Source organism: Phallusia mammillata, chromosome 3 (assembly GCF_965637545.1).
Source record: "Phallusia mammillata chromosome 3, kaPhaMamm4.hap1.1, whole genome shotgun sequence".
NCBI classification, from domain to species: domain Eukaryota; kingdom Metazoa; phylum Chordata; class Ascidiacea; order Phlebobranchia; family Ascidiidae; genus Phallusia; species Phallusia mammillata.
The window spans coordinates 14,797,873-14,816,684 of NC_137254.1; the positions used below are offsets into that span (position 1 = coordinate 14,797,873).

An 18,812-nucleotide genomic window follows, 5' to 3' on the forward strand; every position below is an offset into this window, starting at 1 on the left:
ACGAAAATTATTTTTGAGACTAATTTTATTGTTACAATTGTTTGCTTATGTAATGTAAATATTCTGTTATTACAGTTGACAAGTTAAGTACAAAAATGTAAAAGTTATTGATGAAACGAACGTGAAAATCCTAACAAATTATTCAAGCAGGTAACAAGATTGAAACACGTTTGGTAAGAACCAGCAGCCCATGAAAAACTCGTGAGACATCGCGTTTTCCAAAGACGAATGAAAGTTACACTTTACAAAACAAATTATAGGTGCAATATCTAAATAGTGACAAAGTATAAAAAACTACTATCTCAGGGTGAAGTCAAGTCTAAGCGTACCATCTGCATAAAAAAAGCGATTTCCTGCTTTTGATCTTAGTGAGTTTTTGCTAATTTTTGTTCTATAACTTTGACGCATCTCAGTAAAAATGTGTGTCACTTGATTGTCTTAACTTTGAACAGTATTGCAGTGTCTTAACGTATTTTCATTTTATACTCTCGTACCATAGGATGTCAATTTGCCTGATTTTAAAGTTTGCAAATAATTTTGACCATTTCGCAATGACGTAGATAGAACTTTGTTACACTTACCACTTCTTTTGGATCATCTTTCTGCAATTTCGTAGTGTTCGTACGTTTTGTGTACAGATTTTCATTTCTCGATCCCCGAAAGTTAACAATCATCACCATTATCTTATTTGCATACATTTTTTAGATAAGTTTTGCAAAAACAGCATGGCTAACCCAACGATAAAATCATACTTTGGATAATGTCGATCAAAGTTTAAATAACATTATTTACCTGGATATATTGAACGAAGCTGAGTATGTCAACACTGCGAGGGAAAGTACAAGTAACAGCAGTCTGTAACATTAGCATAATTTTGAATAGATTTTCCCATGTATGTTTGAAATAGATAAGCATGAGTCACAAATGCACGTTTGCCGTCAACGGTTGATGTCAAACCGCCGATTGGCGATCAAATGTATTTTGTAAATGGTGATAAGGTTTAGCAAAAACATTCGCCCAAGTTCGTACCAATTTCACAGAAAAAAACTTTTACGAATCGTGGATGGTATTGTATTACATTTTTTACGAAGTTTGTTGACATTGTCAACCATTCCAACTTGGCAGAACCTTTTATTTCGAGATACTGAAACAAAATCGCCTTAAATATAATAATTCATCATAAACATACCACGTAATTGCGATAAAAGTTAAATGGCCTCACCTTTACCTTGTCAAAATCCCGTTGTCGCATAAGAATTTCTTCCTATATTTTATTGCAGAATATGAATATAGCAAAAAAAAAACTACTTCTGTAGTTTTAGGTATAGGCTTGAGCCTGCTGAATTTGCACATAAAAGGATATTTGTGCCATGTATATTGCCTTATATAGCACAGTCAGTCTTCCTTACCTTTTGTTACATTTCACTACATGCATCTATCTATTCCACATCCACTGTGTCATATTTTTCCACTTGTGGTAATGGTGCCCATCCAGATCATTTCTTTATCACTGTATATATGAAAAACTTTTTAAAATAATCTGAACACATATCTATGTGGGCTTCCAGTGGCATTGAAGGAGTCAAGGAAATGTGCATTTAAACATGATAAAACAATCTTTAGTACTCATACAACATAAACACCATTACAACACCATATAGCATACATGACGCAAAATAGGGCTACTACAAAAAAACATAGGGCTACTACAAAAATCTCATTTCAACAAAAAACGTCTTTAATAGTTAATATGAAACTTACTTTCAAGTAATAACCTCATTCTGTGGGACGTTCAAGTCACCAATAACAATTTCGACAAAATCAGTCAAACCTTGAATTCCTCGATCAACATTCGCAGTACTTTCAACAGAATAAATCTCTCTATAGTGCTAGTTTGGGCACTTACACGCAGGAAAGGGCAAAACAACGAAGCCCAAGGGACTAAGGGAGTTAAGATTCCCGCACTTTTTGTTTGGCAGTTGAGCGCAGGCGGTCAGCCAAGCATGACGCAATTTTTAGCCGAGGCGAGCGGACGATTGATTGAGCGTGGGATTTTTTGGTTTGTTTCTATTATTTTAGTTTCGATCTTTCCAAAAATTTTCGATTTGTATCATTTTCCACTCACCGGCCGTAGTTTCGATTAAACCAAGTTGAAAGTGTTTGAAGGTTTTAAACACGTAAGTGCTTGGAAAAACAGTTCAATTTAAAAAAAATACAAGCAATAAAAAGACAAGAGTAAGTTCAGTTAAAAAAAACCTAAACAATTTGGCTACAGCAGTGGTTCCCAAACTATGCGCCGCGGCGTGTGCAGCGAGATGTCATTAGGTGTGCCGCAAAAAATATTGAAATTAAAATCAATCAAGTAGGGCAGGTACTTGGCCGAACGGTCTGGCGCGCCTGACCCATATACAGACATAAAAAACCTGATCGGGATTCGTCCCCGGGAGAATCCTGGGTTCGAACCCCGTGAAAAAAAAAAGAAAAAAAAATCAATCAAGTAGAGTAGTAGTACCAGGTGCTTAGACCACTAGGCCAACATGCTCCACGTCTCTGAGATGTTCAACTAGGCTATTTAACTATGAGAGTGACCTGTAGCGGCTTTATGAACTCAAAGTTAGTGCCTTGTCAGCTAAAAAAATTATTCAAATGTTCGAAGTGCGCCAAATAATTTTTGTTTTTTCTAAAATGCGCCTTAAAAGAAAAAAGTTTGGGAACCACTGGGCTACAGTACCAACACCACTTTCCCCAAACAACCCAATTTTTTGGGGTACAGTATCAACACCATTTTACCCAAACGATTTTGGGTAAAGAATTTTTTACCCAATAAAGTAGGGTAAAAACTTTTGGGTAACGCAATTTTGGGTAAACAACATTGGGCAACAAAACAGTTTACCCAAAATATTTGGGCATAATGCTGCTGTACCCAAAGTTCTCTCGATCGGTTTCCCAAATTGGTTTACAGTGTACAGCAGACGGTTGGTAGACAAACTTAATTCTGCCGCGATTTAATAATCCGTATTGTCTGCACAACTAATCGAAAACTACTGCAAGTATTCACTGCTTTGAACAAACAAATGTTATGCCATACCACATAAACCAAGCACTGACGTAATTTCCGGTAACATAACAAGAGCAAAAGTTTAAAACAACTGTACGACCTTAGATCGATTTGTTTGTAGAATTCAAGCAGGAAAGCCGAAAGTTAACCTTTTTTCTTGCTACACCCCTTTCAAATCACCAAACAATTTTCGCACCCCCTGGGTTTTTGTATTTATATAGAATAGACCTAAACAACCTTAATGATTCAGCATCCCCGCACTCCCTAGGAACAGTTCTCGTACCCTTTGGGGTGCCCTTGGTTAAGAACCCCGGGTTTGTGGGCAAGCGTTTTGCTATTGTGTATGGCGGCAGACGGAGGATGCGTGAACCGGCTGACATTATTTAAGGCCCTGCTCTAAACGACTTTGGCTCGCACTGTGCTACTTGTTGCAAACAAAACTGCTATGATTGGAAAAACCAAAACAGGATTTTTCTGAGGATATGTCGCCGCAAAAAAACATAATTTCTGAACGAGAAATGCTCAAAAGTTTTTGTTTTTTGTTCTGAAACCTGTTGGTCTAAAAGCGTAATCTTTATTCACAACGTTTGCAATATTTGTTACAGATATACTTGAAATGTACATGAAAACACCAGCACCTTTGTGTGCAGAATTGAATTCAAACGTTAAAAATTCATACCAAGCAAAACGAGTAATTCCATATAAACTTGCACAACACCAGCGTCAACCAACTACGGTTTGTATGGCGTTTTGTACAAAAGACAAGTTGTCCTATCAGTTCATAAGCCAACCTAATTAATTTTCAACCCTCTCAGTGTACAAAGTGATGATGTTTGCGCAATCTATGTGTGATTACCGGTTGGTAGTTTCATCCTATTTCATTCTCGAAAATGACATGGCGATTTGTGCAACCGCCTTACAATAGTGAAATCGCCTTGATCGCAAAGTTGGTGGGTCTATTAAGGTTGCACTTCAGGAAATATGATCGTCCTGCAGTTGTGTCAGTTAAGCTTATAAAGGTTTCCTTTCACTGTGGGCAAAATTCTTGCAGCTATAATTAAAAGGTGGCGTTACATAGCATGTTATCCATTTTGCCACACAAATCAGTGTTATTATTTGTGATTTTTTATTACCCTATGAAAGCTTTTTAAGTTCGCCAAGACGGGACATACTTGTGGGGCGATTCAGTACACTTCAACGGGAGTTTTTAGTTTCCAAGATAAACATTTTTTTCATCTGGTAAAGGTTAAAGAACGCACAGACGATAATGAAATGTTTATGATAATTAATGCACAGTTTTCATGCCGAAATCCAGGATATGTACAAACTGGGACTTAAAGGTAAAATGAAGGATGCTTCAGAAGAGTTGTTATTATTCCCTAGACTGGGCGAATAACGTTACTGTAAAATTGATGTATGTTTCAAGCCTTGTAATGCAATCAAATTACAACAGCGAGAAAAACAGGATACAACCGTTGCCTATTGCGGCAAGCTGTAAGCTATGTTGACTGGCAGCTGTTTGCAACGCTAGCTAATATTTGTTTGTTTAATACGTTTTTAAACTACAACAACAATTTATGCATTTGTTTCAACGTAAATCATAATATCCGTTCTGTATTACTTGACATGGCATACAAGTATAAATCAATTATGTTTTTTTAGAGTTACTACATATTCTCGGCAAAACGAACAGGAAAAGTGCTCATTTATGGAATGTATATCGGCCTTTTCCAACCTGGGTAGATACATTTTCCGTTGTTTTTAAACATATAATCTTGTATTTCCGCTTTTAGTTGGGCATCTACCACCTTTAAATAGCCTGGACGAGTGTCCGCTGTCACAATTGATGGCTCTTTTTGTATTTTACGAAGTATTTCTAGATCTTTAGCCATCCTGTCCTGTCCATAGACTTCAACCCGTTTCCAGAAGGTTTTGTTGAAGTAATCGTACAGTGCAATGTCCTGTAAAAATAACATTGGTTGTTTCTCAAACATCACTGCTGTGGGTGTATACTTAAACGAAAACCAAAAATGAGCCAGCATAATAAAACTGCTTCAAAACACAAATACGTACAATGTTGTAAAGCTGCTCAAAGTTTTTCTTCTCGTCTTCAGTTTGTGATGTCACCTGTTTGTAGTAACGTTGGTTATAGTGTCCAACTTCATCTAAAACATCCCAATCAAAGCAAAGCAAATCCTAACAAAACGAGAATGTCAAACATGCTTTTAATCTGTCTCGTATATTTTTTTATCTACGAGTCATTATTTACGAAAGTATGAAAACCGTTGAAACAACGCTGAATTTTGGTGTTGAGGAATTAGGCCCCTGACGAAAGATATTTTAGGGTTGTCTTTCATGTCTGCATAACGAACCTTTAGCAGTATTAAAGACTCGTCGAAATATTCTAGTAACATTACAAGATCCATGGTTTTGTCCAATTCCTTTATATGACTTTCAATCTCACTGATGTCCTGTAACATTGGATCTATTCCCAAATCAAAGGATTGATAATTTCGAAATCTGCATGAAACATTCTTACACAGTTTTCACTATAGTTTATGTAAACATATTTTTTTTTGTTATAGCCATAACAAAATTAGAATTTGTTTTCATGCAGTGACTCTCAAATAGGCGCATTATCCGCATCTCACTTGTTCTTCTACATTTAAGTTGATAGACAGGCCCACGTAAATTTTGTTGGAAAATTAGGTCCACTTTCTTTATCTAACAAAATAGTCAGAAACGGATTTGGACAAACCAATAAAAATACCTGAAATAATATGGAACTGACGAATTTAGCAAACTAGCAGCTTTTGACAAAAAAATTGTTGGACCCATTTTTCCACCGTGTTTAATGTATACAGTTGGCATTCCACTACAAACAAGATTCCGCTTTTTGTAATCAGGAAAAAAGTTGTACGTCGAAAGAAAATTGTTCCACGGTTGGCGTATTATTGTAAAATATCTGCAACCAAGTGAAACTAAAATATATTAAACCATACTAGATTACTTTAAATCTAAACTATTTCAAAACACAACACCTTGTTTCGGTATGAAAACATTTCTTCATTTCTTTTGCATCAAACCTTACATGTTGAAGATTGATTGAAGCGTCTTTGGGAAACCGAAACTCGCATTTGAACCGACCTGGATATCCTCCCACAAGACCTTTAGGATACATCTGGGTCGTAAACTGCAAACAAATGTAAACTATATCTGGGACGTTAGGTAGTTATAAATAGTCTCATATATATTGTCAGAGATTGAAGTAGATGTTAAAAAAACTGCTTGAACTTTATATAGATCCGTCCCGGCTTAATACTTTGGACCGGACCTGGATAAAAGTTATACAAACGATAAACAAAAATATTTTCTAGACCTGTGGTTCTCAGACTGTTTTTGTGACAATAAGTGGATTTATTTCTTGACATTGTTTTGTAATGTTATTTCTTTCCCCCAAGGCTTTAGGCCAAGGGTGGGCAACCTGCGGCCCGCGGGCCAAATACGGCCCTTCATTAAAGGTTGTGCGGCCCGCAGAGACGGTTAGATTTCAAATGTACTGGCAAACGAGTCGAACTATTGACGAAGCAACAGTGCTTCCTAATCAAAATCAGTCAACAAAGTTGTTAAACGATATATATTTCACCCCAAAAGGGCATCTTCAGTCGTTCTGTGAAACAACGGGTGTAAAAGTAAGACAAACCAAGCAATGAACTAAATACATATTAGACACACCAAAGAGAAACGGCAACCTGCTACAAGCCTTTGCTAACTATGCAAGATCTGCAGCAGAACTGCGTCTAAGCTACACGAAAGGCACACACTGCAACAAGCGATAAGGGAACAGTGCAACCTGATAAAAAAGGAGGAAAAGCGGAGAGACGAGATAACCGTCTAGTCCAGGGGCAACGAAAAAACTCTGGAGTGGACACAAACAAACAACCCAGTCCAAATGAAATATCAAATAAAATCGATAAAAACCAGTAAAAGAAATAACAAAATATATAAAATAATAAAATGAAGCTATCGCACCCTGGGCAAAACCATTTTTTGAATATTAATAGTAGCTGTGGTAATTTTAAGCCACTTGGCTTCACAAGCGTCCAAGTCTTTAAAAGGCGGCTGTTCTAAAAACGTGACACAAAAACACTCTGCAATATCGGGATAGGTGGCGAAGAGTTCAGGGTGTTTAACTTCGTAATGGCGCAACAGCGCTGCATTATCGTTACCTTCTTTAATAACATGTTCTTTCCATACCGATCTATGGTGGTTCCATCGGGTGCTAAAACGGTTTTTTGTTTGCCCGATGTATTGTTCTTTACACCATAGTTTTTGCAGTCCAGCACCTGTTTTAATCTAATATCTTTGCCGCGTGTGGCAAAATTACACTGCTCATACACCATCGCCTCATGTACGCCATGGTTTCCACACAACGCGCACTTTTTGCATGGACGCGATTGGCCGGTGGCAATTTGTTTCATACGTCTGATTAGGAAGTTTCATACGTCTGTTTTTTACTTTTACACCCGTTGTTTCACAGAACGACTGAAGATGCCCTTTTGGGGTGAAATATATATCGTTTAACAACTTTGTTGACTGATTTTGATTAGGAAGCACTGTTGCTTCGTCAATTATTCTTACATATAATTTAAAATATAATCAGTGATCGTCGACAAAAAAGATGCCCACTACTTGCGGGATAGATCCTGTACCAAACATTAAATGTCACGAGTCGAACTATTATATATTTTTAAGCAGATTAATGCGCCTAATGCTAGTTTTCTGCGACCTGGCAAAATGTGGCTAGAATCAAATGCGAATTATACTTATAATTAAGCATATTTGGTAAGCAACGAAGTAAAATCACCTTATTTTGACAATTGTAATTGGTCCCACAGTAAAAAAGGTTGCCCACCCCTGCTTTAGGCGGTGGTGACAGTTTATAAGTTGGAGGGCGGTTTCAGCAATACTACATTTGAATTTGATTTCGTAAATGTAGTGTAATTTGATGTTGAATGTATAGGATTCTCCTCTACCGAGTATGTCCTATTAAAGTTCGGGGCGCCTTATGGAAATGTTTTGTCGAAAAAACGAATAGTATTTGTTTGATGTTTAAATGTTCCACACTGGCGTCATAATTTTCGAAAAGCTCTCCTGATTTAGAGACAAAAAAACAACCAAAATAGTAAAAACGCATGTCCATGGGTAATCAGAAACCACAAACAAAAATTTGATAAGTATTTGGGTCGCTTCAAAAACAGGTTGGGAACCACTATTTTAGTCCAGTGGTCGTCAACCTATGGGTCGCGACCCCAAGTGGGGTCGCCTAAACTTTTTCTGGGGTCGCAATAAGCTGAATTTAATTTATTGCATTTTAATTGATTACAGAAAATGAAACTAATATTATGTTCTTTTAGATCACAACTTTTGCTCTTGTTTTGTAGTAGCCTACAGCTTGCTACCTCCTGTTGCAATGAAATCGTGGTGGTGGAAAAACAGAAAATGACTTTATCGCGTAACAATGGGTTTCGACAACGTGTATTATGACTCAACACTATAAGTTTGTATTATTTAAGGTGACACCAGAACGAGTGAATAGTAATGCAACGTACCCAACTATGCCAAATTTTTCTTATCCCGTTTTCAACCACGTAGCTGTGTGAAGCAGGATTTAGTGCAATGAGTGTATTAAAAACGAAACATCGTAATCGATTGGAAGTGAAGCATGACATGCGGTTAAGCTTGTGCAAAGTCAAGTCGTGGCTTCAAAAACTTGTGGACAGTATACAGGCGCAGCCATCTCACTAACAGTGCAAACTAAATGTTGAACAATTTGACAAGTTTGTGTTCCTAAAATTGGGTTTATGTCTTAAATGAAACGCCTTAAAAACTTTTTTCGCAATACTTTTGTATAGTCATTTTTTCGTAATACTTCTGTATCGCCATATTTGTTCAGCATTACTTAAAACACTTTTCTCAGTGTTGAAAATAAATGGGGTCGCATGTAAATTGTGATTTCATTTTCCCTTAAATTGGGGTCGCCTATAAAAAAGGTTGAAGACCACTGTTCTAGTCGACTCAAGTTTTGTAGCCTTTTACATAGTTCCCATTTTGTTATTATGCAGGGTAACATCTGTTAATGAATTTTACAACAAACAAACTTTTATAGATGTCATTGGTCCACACTTTTACCTGTGTTAGATTATGTTTCCTTACAAATTTATCGAGTATACACCTCGTAGTGGTTGAACCAGTTTTGTGAGTCTTCACATACACAAACTTGAAAATAGGTTTCCCACATTTGTTCTTCTTTCTGTACTGTCGAGTTATGTTTCTATTTTCTTCCGGCAACGGCTCAGTGACAAGTGTGAAAACTTGCTGCTATTAAACAAGCTATGTTAGCGTGATAAAACACTAAACTACCCAACAGCGTTAATGTAGCAAACAAAACCCTAAACGAAGACATACATACTTGGCAATACAGCTCATAATTTACGCCCTGATATAATTTATTGGTCAAAGGCCAGGGCTACCACACATACGGAATTTTCCGGACATGGCCGGAATGGGGGCGTAAAATCTAAATCTGTGTCCGTAAATAATTTTTTTAAATACGCTTTAATGTCCGGAATTTTACCGCCAAGTAGGTTGACCTTCAGTAGTTTTTACAATTATGTCTAAGGGGAAAAAAGAGGTTTGCATTGTAACGGTGGTCTTCACGCTTCTACGGGTCTTAAAAGTCTACCAATATTCTGTGAAAGAGACCCGATCTTGTTATTTAGAAACAAAACTGGGTACTTCATCCCTCTAATAGTAATGATATTTTATGGCATTTTGGGGGTTGGTAACGTGTAACAACGTGCTGTTTAACGGACTGTGACGAAACTTTGGTGTCGCCAAAAATAGTTGTTGAGGTCGCCTGGAATTTTTCCAGTAGGTACCATACGCAAGCTCAGACCCATAAGCCTGTGTTTGATGTACCCGCACGTTAGCGGTAGAGCTACTAACACTGGAATCTGGCTGGCCCCTGGTTGAAATTTGTTCGATATGTGGCGCAACGGAGCATATGCGTTTATGGTGCCATAAACCCAAATTGCTGAGTCAGCACCATAAACGCCTATTCTCCGTTGCGCCACCTGTCGAACAAATTTCAACCAGGGGCCAGCCAGATTGCAGTGTTAGTAGTTCTACCCACGTTAGCAGTAGATGGAATACTTGTAAACTTTACTTACCTTTAAATTGGTACCTTTTCTACCAACATCTTTATTGATTTTTTGTTTTGTTGCAACGGTGGTTGTGAAAGTCGAAAAGTTCCACATACAAATTGTGACCAATGACAGTAATACACAAAAACCTAAACAGACTCGGTACATCCCTGACATACTTACTTGTTCACAAATAAGCGTCTACATAACATAATACAACGAATGAAGTAGTGTATTGTTTCACAGTTAAGTTGTAATAAAGTGTTTTGAAATAAGTTCGATAGATTTTCAAGCTCCAGTTCGTATTTACTTGAATTACAATATAAGACAATTCTGTAGCAGTGACCAAAAACATTTTCATATCCAATATTATTACAATGAACATTTAATCCCTTAATTTATTTTTTGTTCCTGCAGTACAGTATACAATGCTTTAATAAGCTGTGTGCTTTAAGTCGACACTCGCTACAACATTAGAAATATAACGACCACCGCGCTAGCTAATATACAGTTAGTTGCTTGACAAGACAGCGCCGTATCCAGCAAACGTCGAAAACAGAATGATCCGGAAGAAATCTGTTATAATCATGCGTAGATCATCTATTCAAATTGTCACGTGTTTTTGCTTGTTGATTATTTTTTAACGGCTAACCAACAGCCCTACTGTTAATTTGTCAACATATATTACCTGAATTAATATAAATTGCTCGTTTATGAGTTTATGCAAAATCCATTTTACGTGCGCTTGTTTCTACTGAATAAAAATAATATCTAGCCTATTTCATTATTGTTTAAAACTAATGTGTTGTTGATACTAATACTTCAGCATACGCGAGTTGTTATCTTGTGGTCATGACGGTGCGGAAAACCTCCTGCGGAATTTTAGGTTGTCGCACGAAACTTTGGTTTAACATTGCAGCACAAAACGACCCTCGTTACCCAATGCAATTATGTCTCGCAGGTCCTTAAAATCAGTTTAAACAATCAATCTCGACTGCGATCTTCCCATGTAGCTGTCGCGGAATCTCAGTAAGCTGCTCAAACGTTTTAGAATTCGATCCAACAGTTTATAAATACGACAATGTTTCTAACAATTAGGAAAAAGAGGTAAAGGAAACAACACCAGATGTGTAAGTAAGGCAGATATCGTTAAACCAGCGTGTAAACATTCACCGACTTAATTGCTCTTCTTCCATTCTACAGCATGATCGTTTTTTAATAATAAGCTTTTTAGGACAAAATATGTTAATTTTGAGATAAAACAAAGATTGTGCTTTGGCAAAAACAAAAGCCTTCTTTGCAAAAACACAATCGTGGTTCAAACTTGGTATACCGAGAAAAAGGGGTCTCAAGTCCCTAATTGCAGGAGCTTATCGTCTCTCTCTAAAGCCAACTCGGTTACCGTTACCAAAAATATTCCATCCGTTCATAGCGATCAGCTATTTACAACGACTATTTCAACCTCGTTTTAGTTAAATATATCTAGAGTATACAAGGGTACGTATCAGCTACGTACTGTAGTTCGACACCCGCTACGACATTACAAGTGTAAATAACCATTACGCTAGCTGCTGCGGCATGTACAAACATTTGATCAACAAAACAGCGCTATAATGAGCAAACGTCGAACAAATATATGCCGGAAACAACCTGTCGTTATCATGCCTCGATCGTCTATTAAGGTTGCCAATCAAGAGCCCTACTGTTACCATGTCAGCGCTTATGATTTGTATGAATTGCCCGTACAATAATTGTTGTTTCGTCGAAATCTCAGTAGCAACAAATAACGTCTCCGTATAAAATAGTTTCTTTTACTGACCCAGACCCACTGTTTTTAGAATAACTTTGGCTATATTGTGAAGCAACCAACTTGCTTAAAAAACGGCAAGTTTAGGGACTGCTACTGCTTGTAGATGGCAAGTTCACAATGTGCTGTGATGTCATAATGTTGTATTGACGTGTTTATGTTTTTTCACTGTGCGAGTCATTTCAGGATGGGTCGTTATGTAAAGTTAAGAACTGCATCGTTTTGTTAGACACCAAGCCTCTGTTTCTTGCTTTAGTGTGAGTCGTTCGTACCTTTATCCATGGTAACCATACTGGCGGGGCAAACCTCGTATTTGTTTACAAAGTCTTGAAGACATACGCGTCACCGCGAACAAGCGTTGATTCCCTTCGTACAAAACCTGTATCAGGTCTCGGTGGCAATAGGAGCGAAACCGGTGCTTACAGTCGGCGTTTAGTGTTAATATTTGCGTATCAGAGCTGTAAGTCGGGCCGGGTTCGGACTTAAGTTTCTTCATAGCACGGGATTGATTTGGGCCTGACTTTATGCATTTTTTGAAAAAACTTAATTAGCTAAGTATAGCCGGTTGCTTGACCTGACCTAATGTCAAACAGCCCTAAAACGCTTTGTTCAAGACCAATATTTGTTGCCTTGGTCTTTCCTGAGGCTTCAGTGCATGGGACTGTCAATCACACTTTCGGGCCTAAACGGGCTTCTCAGAAACGATTCGGGTTCGTGCCGGGTTTCTGGCTTGGGCTAGGGCCGGATTCAGGCTCAATTTTCAGGCCCGTTTACAAATCTATTGTGCATACAGCGATGGTCTTGCAAGAAATGCATACCAAGTATGCATGAGTACGCCAACTGTACAGAGACCAGCACTTGAAACGCTGCTTTAACCCCTCTTTTTTTTTACTTGAAAAATTATAACACCCTCGAGGTTGAACAGTTTACCATTCCACAATTGCGTACATTTTTGGGAGTTTTAAGCTGTCCCAAAGGGTTTGATTCAACGTGTTAATTTAATTTTAGCTTCCAGCGACTGGACTACACTTGTGTTGCGAAAGTGTTAAGATGTAATACACATATCTAACAAGAAACAGACTGTTTGTTTGCTGGTGTACGATATGACGTTACAACTTGTTTGTTTCGTTTTCAACTGTGATGTAAAACCAAGTGAGCCGGTACAACCAACTAACGTATTAAATACGCAAGCGAAATGCCGTTGAATGACAAAAAGGAAATGGCCGTGGATTTTGGAATTACATGAAGTAAAATGGATTAGATATCACAAAGCCGAAAAAACAGCAAATCACAAAACGACAAGTGTCAGCAAATTATACTTGATATCCATTGTGCTGCACTCTTTCACGCCGTGCATGAAACAGGAAGCTGGCTTGTTGTAACACATTTGCATCGCATTGTTCTGTACGTACCACAAAGTGCGTAAACTGTGGATCATATTTTTAACAAGCAATTCGTGTAATAGTGTTATGTGGGTATTGTTCGTTTGGCTTTATGCCAGACAGCAGAACTGTAGCAAACTAGAATGAATAATTACACGACATTTTTTGTAAGAGCTTTAACGCAATTTATCTGCTAATATGAAGACGATGTGACGGCGACGTATAAATCACTATGGTATAATCCAAAAGTCTTATCTTACAAGTTATTGCTGCGGCTTTATCGTCCATTCTCGTTTAACGAAATAAATAGAGTAAGTTATGGGTCGAATGTTGTACCCCTGTAAACGACCTTTATGTACACACCCAATTGCGTAAAAGGACTGACCGAAAATTACTTTGGATGGTAAACAAGTTAATTATAAGCTTGCAAAAACTTATAAATTTCTTCATTTATTTCCCGGGAACCCCGTGATAAGCCAAAGTGGCAAATTTGAGAAACCCTACACTGGACTAATCCCTACGCGGCGTTGTTAATACACTAACAAGACGTTATACATTTTGCGACGAAGCAATCGATTTCCTGTTTGACAGCGTTACATGAGATTAGCGATTGTTTGCATCTGTACTGATATATGCGGTGATTGAGGACGAGATTGCGTCCATCTTAACCTAAAGGAGAGTAATGTGTAAAAGCACTGGATGACAAATATTTGGTTGCTACACCATTTTGGGTCGCGAAATATGTATGTGATGTAAAAATACTTTATGTAAAAATACGTTTTGCAAACTTCTGTCTTGGTTAAAGAAAATGTAAAAACCGAAAGATTTAATTTATGTCTGGTAATTGTTGTTCATAATTTTATTTACGTTGATTTACTGTCAAGCATTTATTTTTTGGGCTGCGTCACAGTCTGGGGCTAATAATGCGTGGTATTTGTTAAGTTAGCACTATTTGTTTCAGGTTTGCTGAGAACGATTAGCTTGCCGCAATGCGAATTCGTTTCTTTAAAAGAATTCTAAGCTTTATCACAAGGCTCAAGAAAGTGGTCTCGAACAGTCGTGTTTGTATGTCTTGGTTATGCGCGGACCCCTGGTTTGCAGAAATTAAAAGCCATAATAGAATAACAAAAACATATTTACGGCTAAAAATTTAAAATCAGGATTGCACAACCTTTTTAAGTGTCTTCACGCCGAAGGATGTCAAATGGGTAATCTAACTCCGTTATTGACAAATTAGTTCCTGTGCTTATTATATGTTACACGCTTACTGTATTGTTATCGAATGCTGGTAATCAAACACTGTAGTGCGGTGATGCATTTATTGCTGATTGATTACACTGTACGCAGCATAAAGCTTAATCCGCTTTTTGCTGCGGATAAAATGCGTTTTGAAGAGGATTTAGTTCATTTAACAAAATGCCTTAGGATAAAACTAAAATACTTACGCAGAAGGCTTCAAGTAGACCCAAATCAAACTCATGTATAAAGTTACTGCATTTCAGCTATGACAGAACTTTGCTTTTTGTTAAAGGTTGGTAGCTGGGCCTAATTAAGAGCAGATTAACTTTTGTGGATGGAGCTGAACAAATAGGCCCTGGCCTCTTGGTAGTATTTTAAGATATAGGGGTCATGTTAGTGGTAAGCTTAGTACAGCACACATAAAGTATGGTATGCCAAACTTTTTCGCAATGCGTATTAAACCGTTTTTGTAGGGACCATAATGAACAGGTCAGGATTGTGTCGCATAAGTTTTAGTATTTTGGCTTTTCTGGCATTAGCCGCAGTGTTTTGGTTGAATTCTCTGATTATTACAACGACGAAACGAGAATTTGACGCAGGTCTTGGCAAAAAGATAATCGATGAAAAGGTGCGTATCTGTTATGACCTGCTGTATTTGTACTACGGTTTTAGATAACTTCATGCTTGTGTATTGCCTCCTCATAAGCTTCTATTTGTTTTTGGCAGCCGCTGTTTCAACTTCTCGAATTCCCCTTTTTGAAACAACACGCAAATATAACTCCAGTAATCAAACTGGAGAAAAATAAATGTTTCAAGCCTATCCTCAAGTTTGTGTTTGTAAAGACTCATAAAACTGGTTCAAGCACTACGACGAAGTTACTGTCCAAATTCATGAATAAACATAACGTGTCAAAGGTAAGGTTTGTAACTTCAGCTAACGTGATGTCTTGACGAGTGATATCATTGCCCATTCGGTTTCGTTGGCTTAAATACTTTCATAATTATCTCCACAATCACAAACTCTCAATGTTTTTTTCAAACAAAGAGGTCCGTAAAATAAACAGCACCATAAGGTACCTACAAACTTAAAACACATTCAATTAACAACTTGCCGATTTTGGCACTTTAGCGTAAAGTTTGCATTGCACTTCTTGACTTGACCTTTTTTTGTGTTCAAAAACCACGGAATTTTATGACATTCTTTTTTTTGAGCAGCAAAAGGGTAACACCTTTAAACCTGAATTCACTTGCATGTGTAACGCATTATTTTACTCATTATTTTTTGCTGTCGCACATTAGCAAAAATAGTTCAAGCATTGTTGTATTGCTTTTGCACTAACTATCTGCGTTAATAGTGTCTGCATTAATTGTTTGCTATCCGCGACAAAAGCTCTTCCTGTTGGGTCACGACAAAGTGGTGTACCACCCGGCTTTACGCAATGTCACATTTAAATTGTTTGCGTTGATTAAATTATATTTAATTCACACAGTTCGGTATTCAAGAAATAATAATGCATATCATGTAATTACTTTTTACAGTTGCGGACTGTGGGGTTTCCGCAATACATGGTAGGGGGATATCCCGGCCGTTTTAAGTGCAAGTTCAGTTTTCCAAAAGGATCTGAAATTAATGTTCAGCACGTGAGGTTTGATGCAGATGAAATGAAAAGATGTTTTCACCCCGATACAAGGTAATATTCTCACTAAGTTGCTGGTTTTATGTAGGGTAGTATGTGTTGTACCTTAAGTAAATCAACTTCGCACTCTAGTTAAACAGGCGAGCAAATATTTTAATTCGATTTAGGTATTTTACAATAATTCGAAAGCCATGGGACAATTTTCTTTCTTCTTACAACTTTTTCCCTAAAATGAATTCGGGTTCGTTCCACTGCGACCAAATGCCATCAATTTACGTCAATCAGGGTGAAGAGGCCGACACTGCTCAGTTCCTTTCAAAGGCTGCAACATTGCTCAATTCTTCGGTTCCTTTTTATTTTAGGTGAGTTTTGCGCCAATGTGGTGATCAAATTGTTTGAATACGATGAAATGACTTAGATCGGTCATAAACACTAAATCAAAACGAAACCAAATTTTTTCATGCAGATACCGAAATTCTCAGTCATACGATTTAGGATTTGACTCAATGTTGGACGATGACAAGGAAATTAAAAGACAGATACAAGAATTGGATAAACACATGGATCTAGTAATGTTACTTGAATATCTTGAGGAGTCTCTAATACTCCTTAAGGTTTGTTTGACGTGGAAACTTAATTCTTTATCTTAATGAATCGTTCCAACTTCAAAAGTTTTCACAAATAATGGCTTTGTTTCCATCCGACGCATTTTTGAAAAGGGTCATCAAAGATAATTAAGTTTATTGACCGCAAATAATATTTTGATGTTAAATTGTGGATGTTTGAAACTAAAAAAAATGTTTTTGTGTTAGGATCTACTCTGTTGCGATTGGGATGTTGTAAGCAATATTGCTCATGTGAACGAAAGAAATTACGATCGAAAATCCCTGACTGATGAACAGGAAAAGAAAAATTTTCAGCAACTCTATAACATCGTACGTAACAGCCAAAGAAGTTTTGTAATGGTATCTCCGGAATACGATATTTGAACTTAACTAACTGCTACTGCTGTTCAAGAAGAGTCGAGTGATATAGTTTAAGAAGTAAATGCCGTATTTTTACCTAAATTCGTTAGCTCGTTTTGGAGTTCCAAATATCGTCGTATTCTGTAACGGTTTCTTTTTGTTTCAGGACATTGCACTGTACGATTACTTTAACAAAACCTTCTGGAACCGCGTTGACGCTTACGGGCGTGACAAAATGGCAAAGGATTTGGAAATACTACGCCATAGACAAAATAAGCGGTCACCTGTGAAACCGAATCGTTTACCGTCTCGTGTAAATATAAACTCCTCACTAAAAGCGGAGTTGCAAAATTATATGTTCGAAAATAACGGAAAATGCATGCTCCCTGGTTGGAAAGAGCCTATGTACATTTCTTAGATCAGTGGTCAGGAACTTTTGTCATCGCGGCGCTTTTTTAGCCACACCACAGAACGTTAAACATAAAAAGTTTACACATGAAAATTTGAAAAGATTCAAGTGGGAGAAAGTAAACACGATGTTTTAAATTAGCAAACTATTTGTTTGCATTATATACGGGTTTCTGTTTGGTCAGTTGTATTCCAGTTCGATGCAGCGCATTATTGTGCTCTAGTTACTAACCCAAATACTTATAAATAAATCTCTAAATAAGTTTAATTCTCTTTCGTAACTGAACGTTATGCTATATTTTTTCCCGATGGTTGTAACTAATTCGTGCGTGTAACATTGTAAATACTAATTGGATGTCATTGACATTAAAATAAGCACCCGTTTGTGAACGTCACTAAAAATATTCTCAAAATAATGATTGTTTGCCGATAAGCAACGAAATAAAATAAAATTTTTGACGATATTGTTGTTTGTGCCTTACACAACTTCATGCATCGAAAGTATTACGATTAATCAAACATCTCCAACAAGAAAAAAACTAGTTGTGCAAGATATGACGTTACGACGACTAGTTTGTAGTTTATAATTGTGCCTTAAAACCAAGTGAGCACGTAAAATCAATAAAAGCAGTAAAAAAGTAAGCCATAGAATCACAAAATGGCTCACCATTCTACATGCTTTACAAAGTATTTAAAACGGCCAACCACAAAAGGATAAATTGCACAGGTAGTAAATTATATTTTTATATCTCTTGTGGAATCTGACAACACTGCCTTTTTTCGGTACCATGAAGAGGAAGCTGGCTCATTGCATTATTCTGTCAGCGCTTATGATTTGTATGAATTGCCCGTACACTAAGTTGTTGTTTTGTTGAAACCTCAGTAGCTACAAATAACCCCTCCGTATAAAACAGTTTCTTTTACGGAGACTTAAATCAGTCAAGCAAATGTGGCAAAAAAAGCTTGTTGGTTTATAAATTTGAAATTTATAAACTCATGTTACTTTTGATTGAATGCCTTGTTTCGGGGCGCTTTTATTTCTTTGATTTTCCGCAACTACAAATATCCGAACCGGTGCTTTCGAATGCTATTCGAATTGCTTGTTTCTTAC

General features: G+C 37.2%; 2 protein-coding genes and 1 pseudogene across 5 annotated transcripts; 1 reads left to right on the forward strand and 2 right to left on the reverse strand.

Moving 5' to 3' along the window:
* Positions 1–18,812, reverse strand: part of LOC145219640 (uncharacterized) — a 225,974-nt pseudogene that overhangs the window by 9,828 nt on the left and 197,334 nt on the right.
* Positions 3,621–10,528, reverse strand: LOC145220348 (galactosylceramide sulfotransferase-like). 3 transcript variants are annotated; one of them, XM_080087583.1, is made up of 7 exons: positions 10,291–10,528; positions 9,251–9,436; positions 6,100–6,251; positions 5,829–6,023; positions 5,431–5,578; positions 5,132–5,254; positions 3,621–5,019 (listed from the first exon to the last, which is right to left on the reverse strand). In XM_080087583.1, exons 1-7 carry the CDS (start codon positions 10,438–10,440, stop codon positions 4,765–4,767), a joined length of 1,209 nt encoding a protein of 402 aa, XP_079943709.1. In that variant the 5' UTR covers positions 10,441–10,528; the 3' UTR covers positions 3,621–4,764. The 3 variants fall into 3 exon arrangements, with proteins under 3 accessions (XP_079943709.1, XP_079943708.1, XP_079943710.1); XM_080087582.1 differs by having other exon boundaries at positions 9,251–9,439; XM_080087584.1 differs by lacking the exon at positions 9,251–9,436.
* On the forward strand, positions 15,029–18,148 carry LOC145220349 (galactosylceramide sulfotransferase-like). Of its 2 annotated transcripts, none has more exons than XM_080087586.1 (7): positions 15,029–15,319; positions 15,418–15,606; positions 16,231–16,382; positions 16,496–16,690; positions 16,795–16,897; positions 17,141–17,263; positions 17,460–18,148. In XM_080087586.1, exons 1-7 carry the CDS (start codon positions 15,173–15,175, stop codon positions 17,709–17,711), a joined length of 1,161 nt encoding a protein of 386 aa, XP_079943712.1. In that variant the 5' UTR covers positions 15,029–15,172; the 3' UTR covers positions 17,712–18,148. The 2 variants fall into 2 exon arrangements, with proteins under 2 accessions (XP_079943712.1, XP_079943711.1); XM_080087585.1 differs by having other exon boundaries at positions 15,030–15,319; positions 16,795–16,942.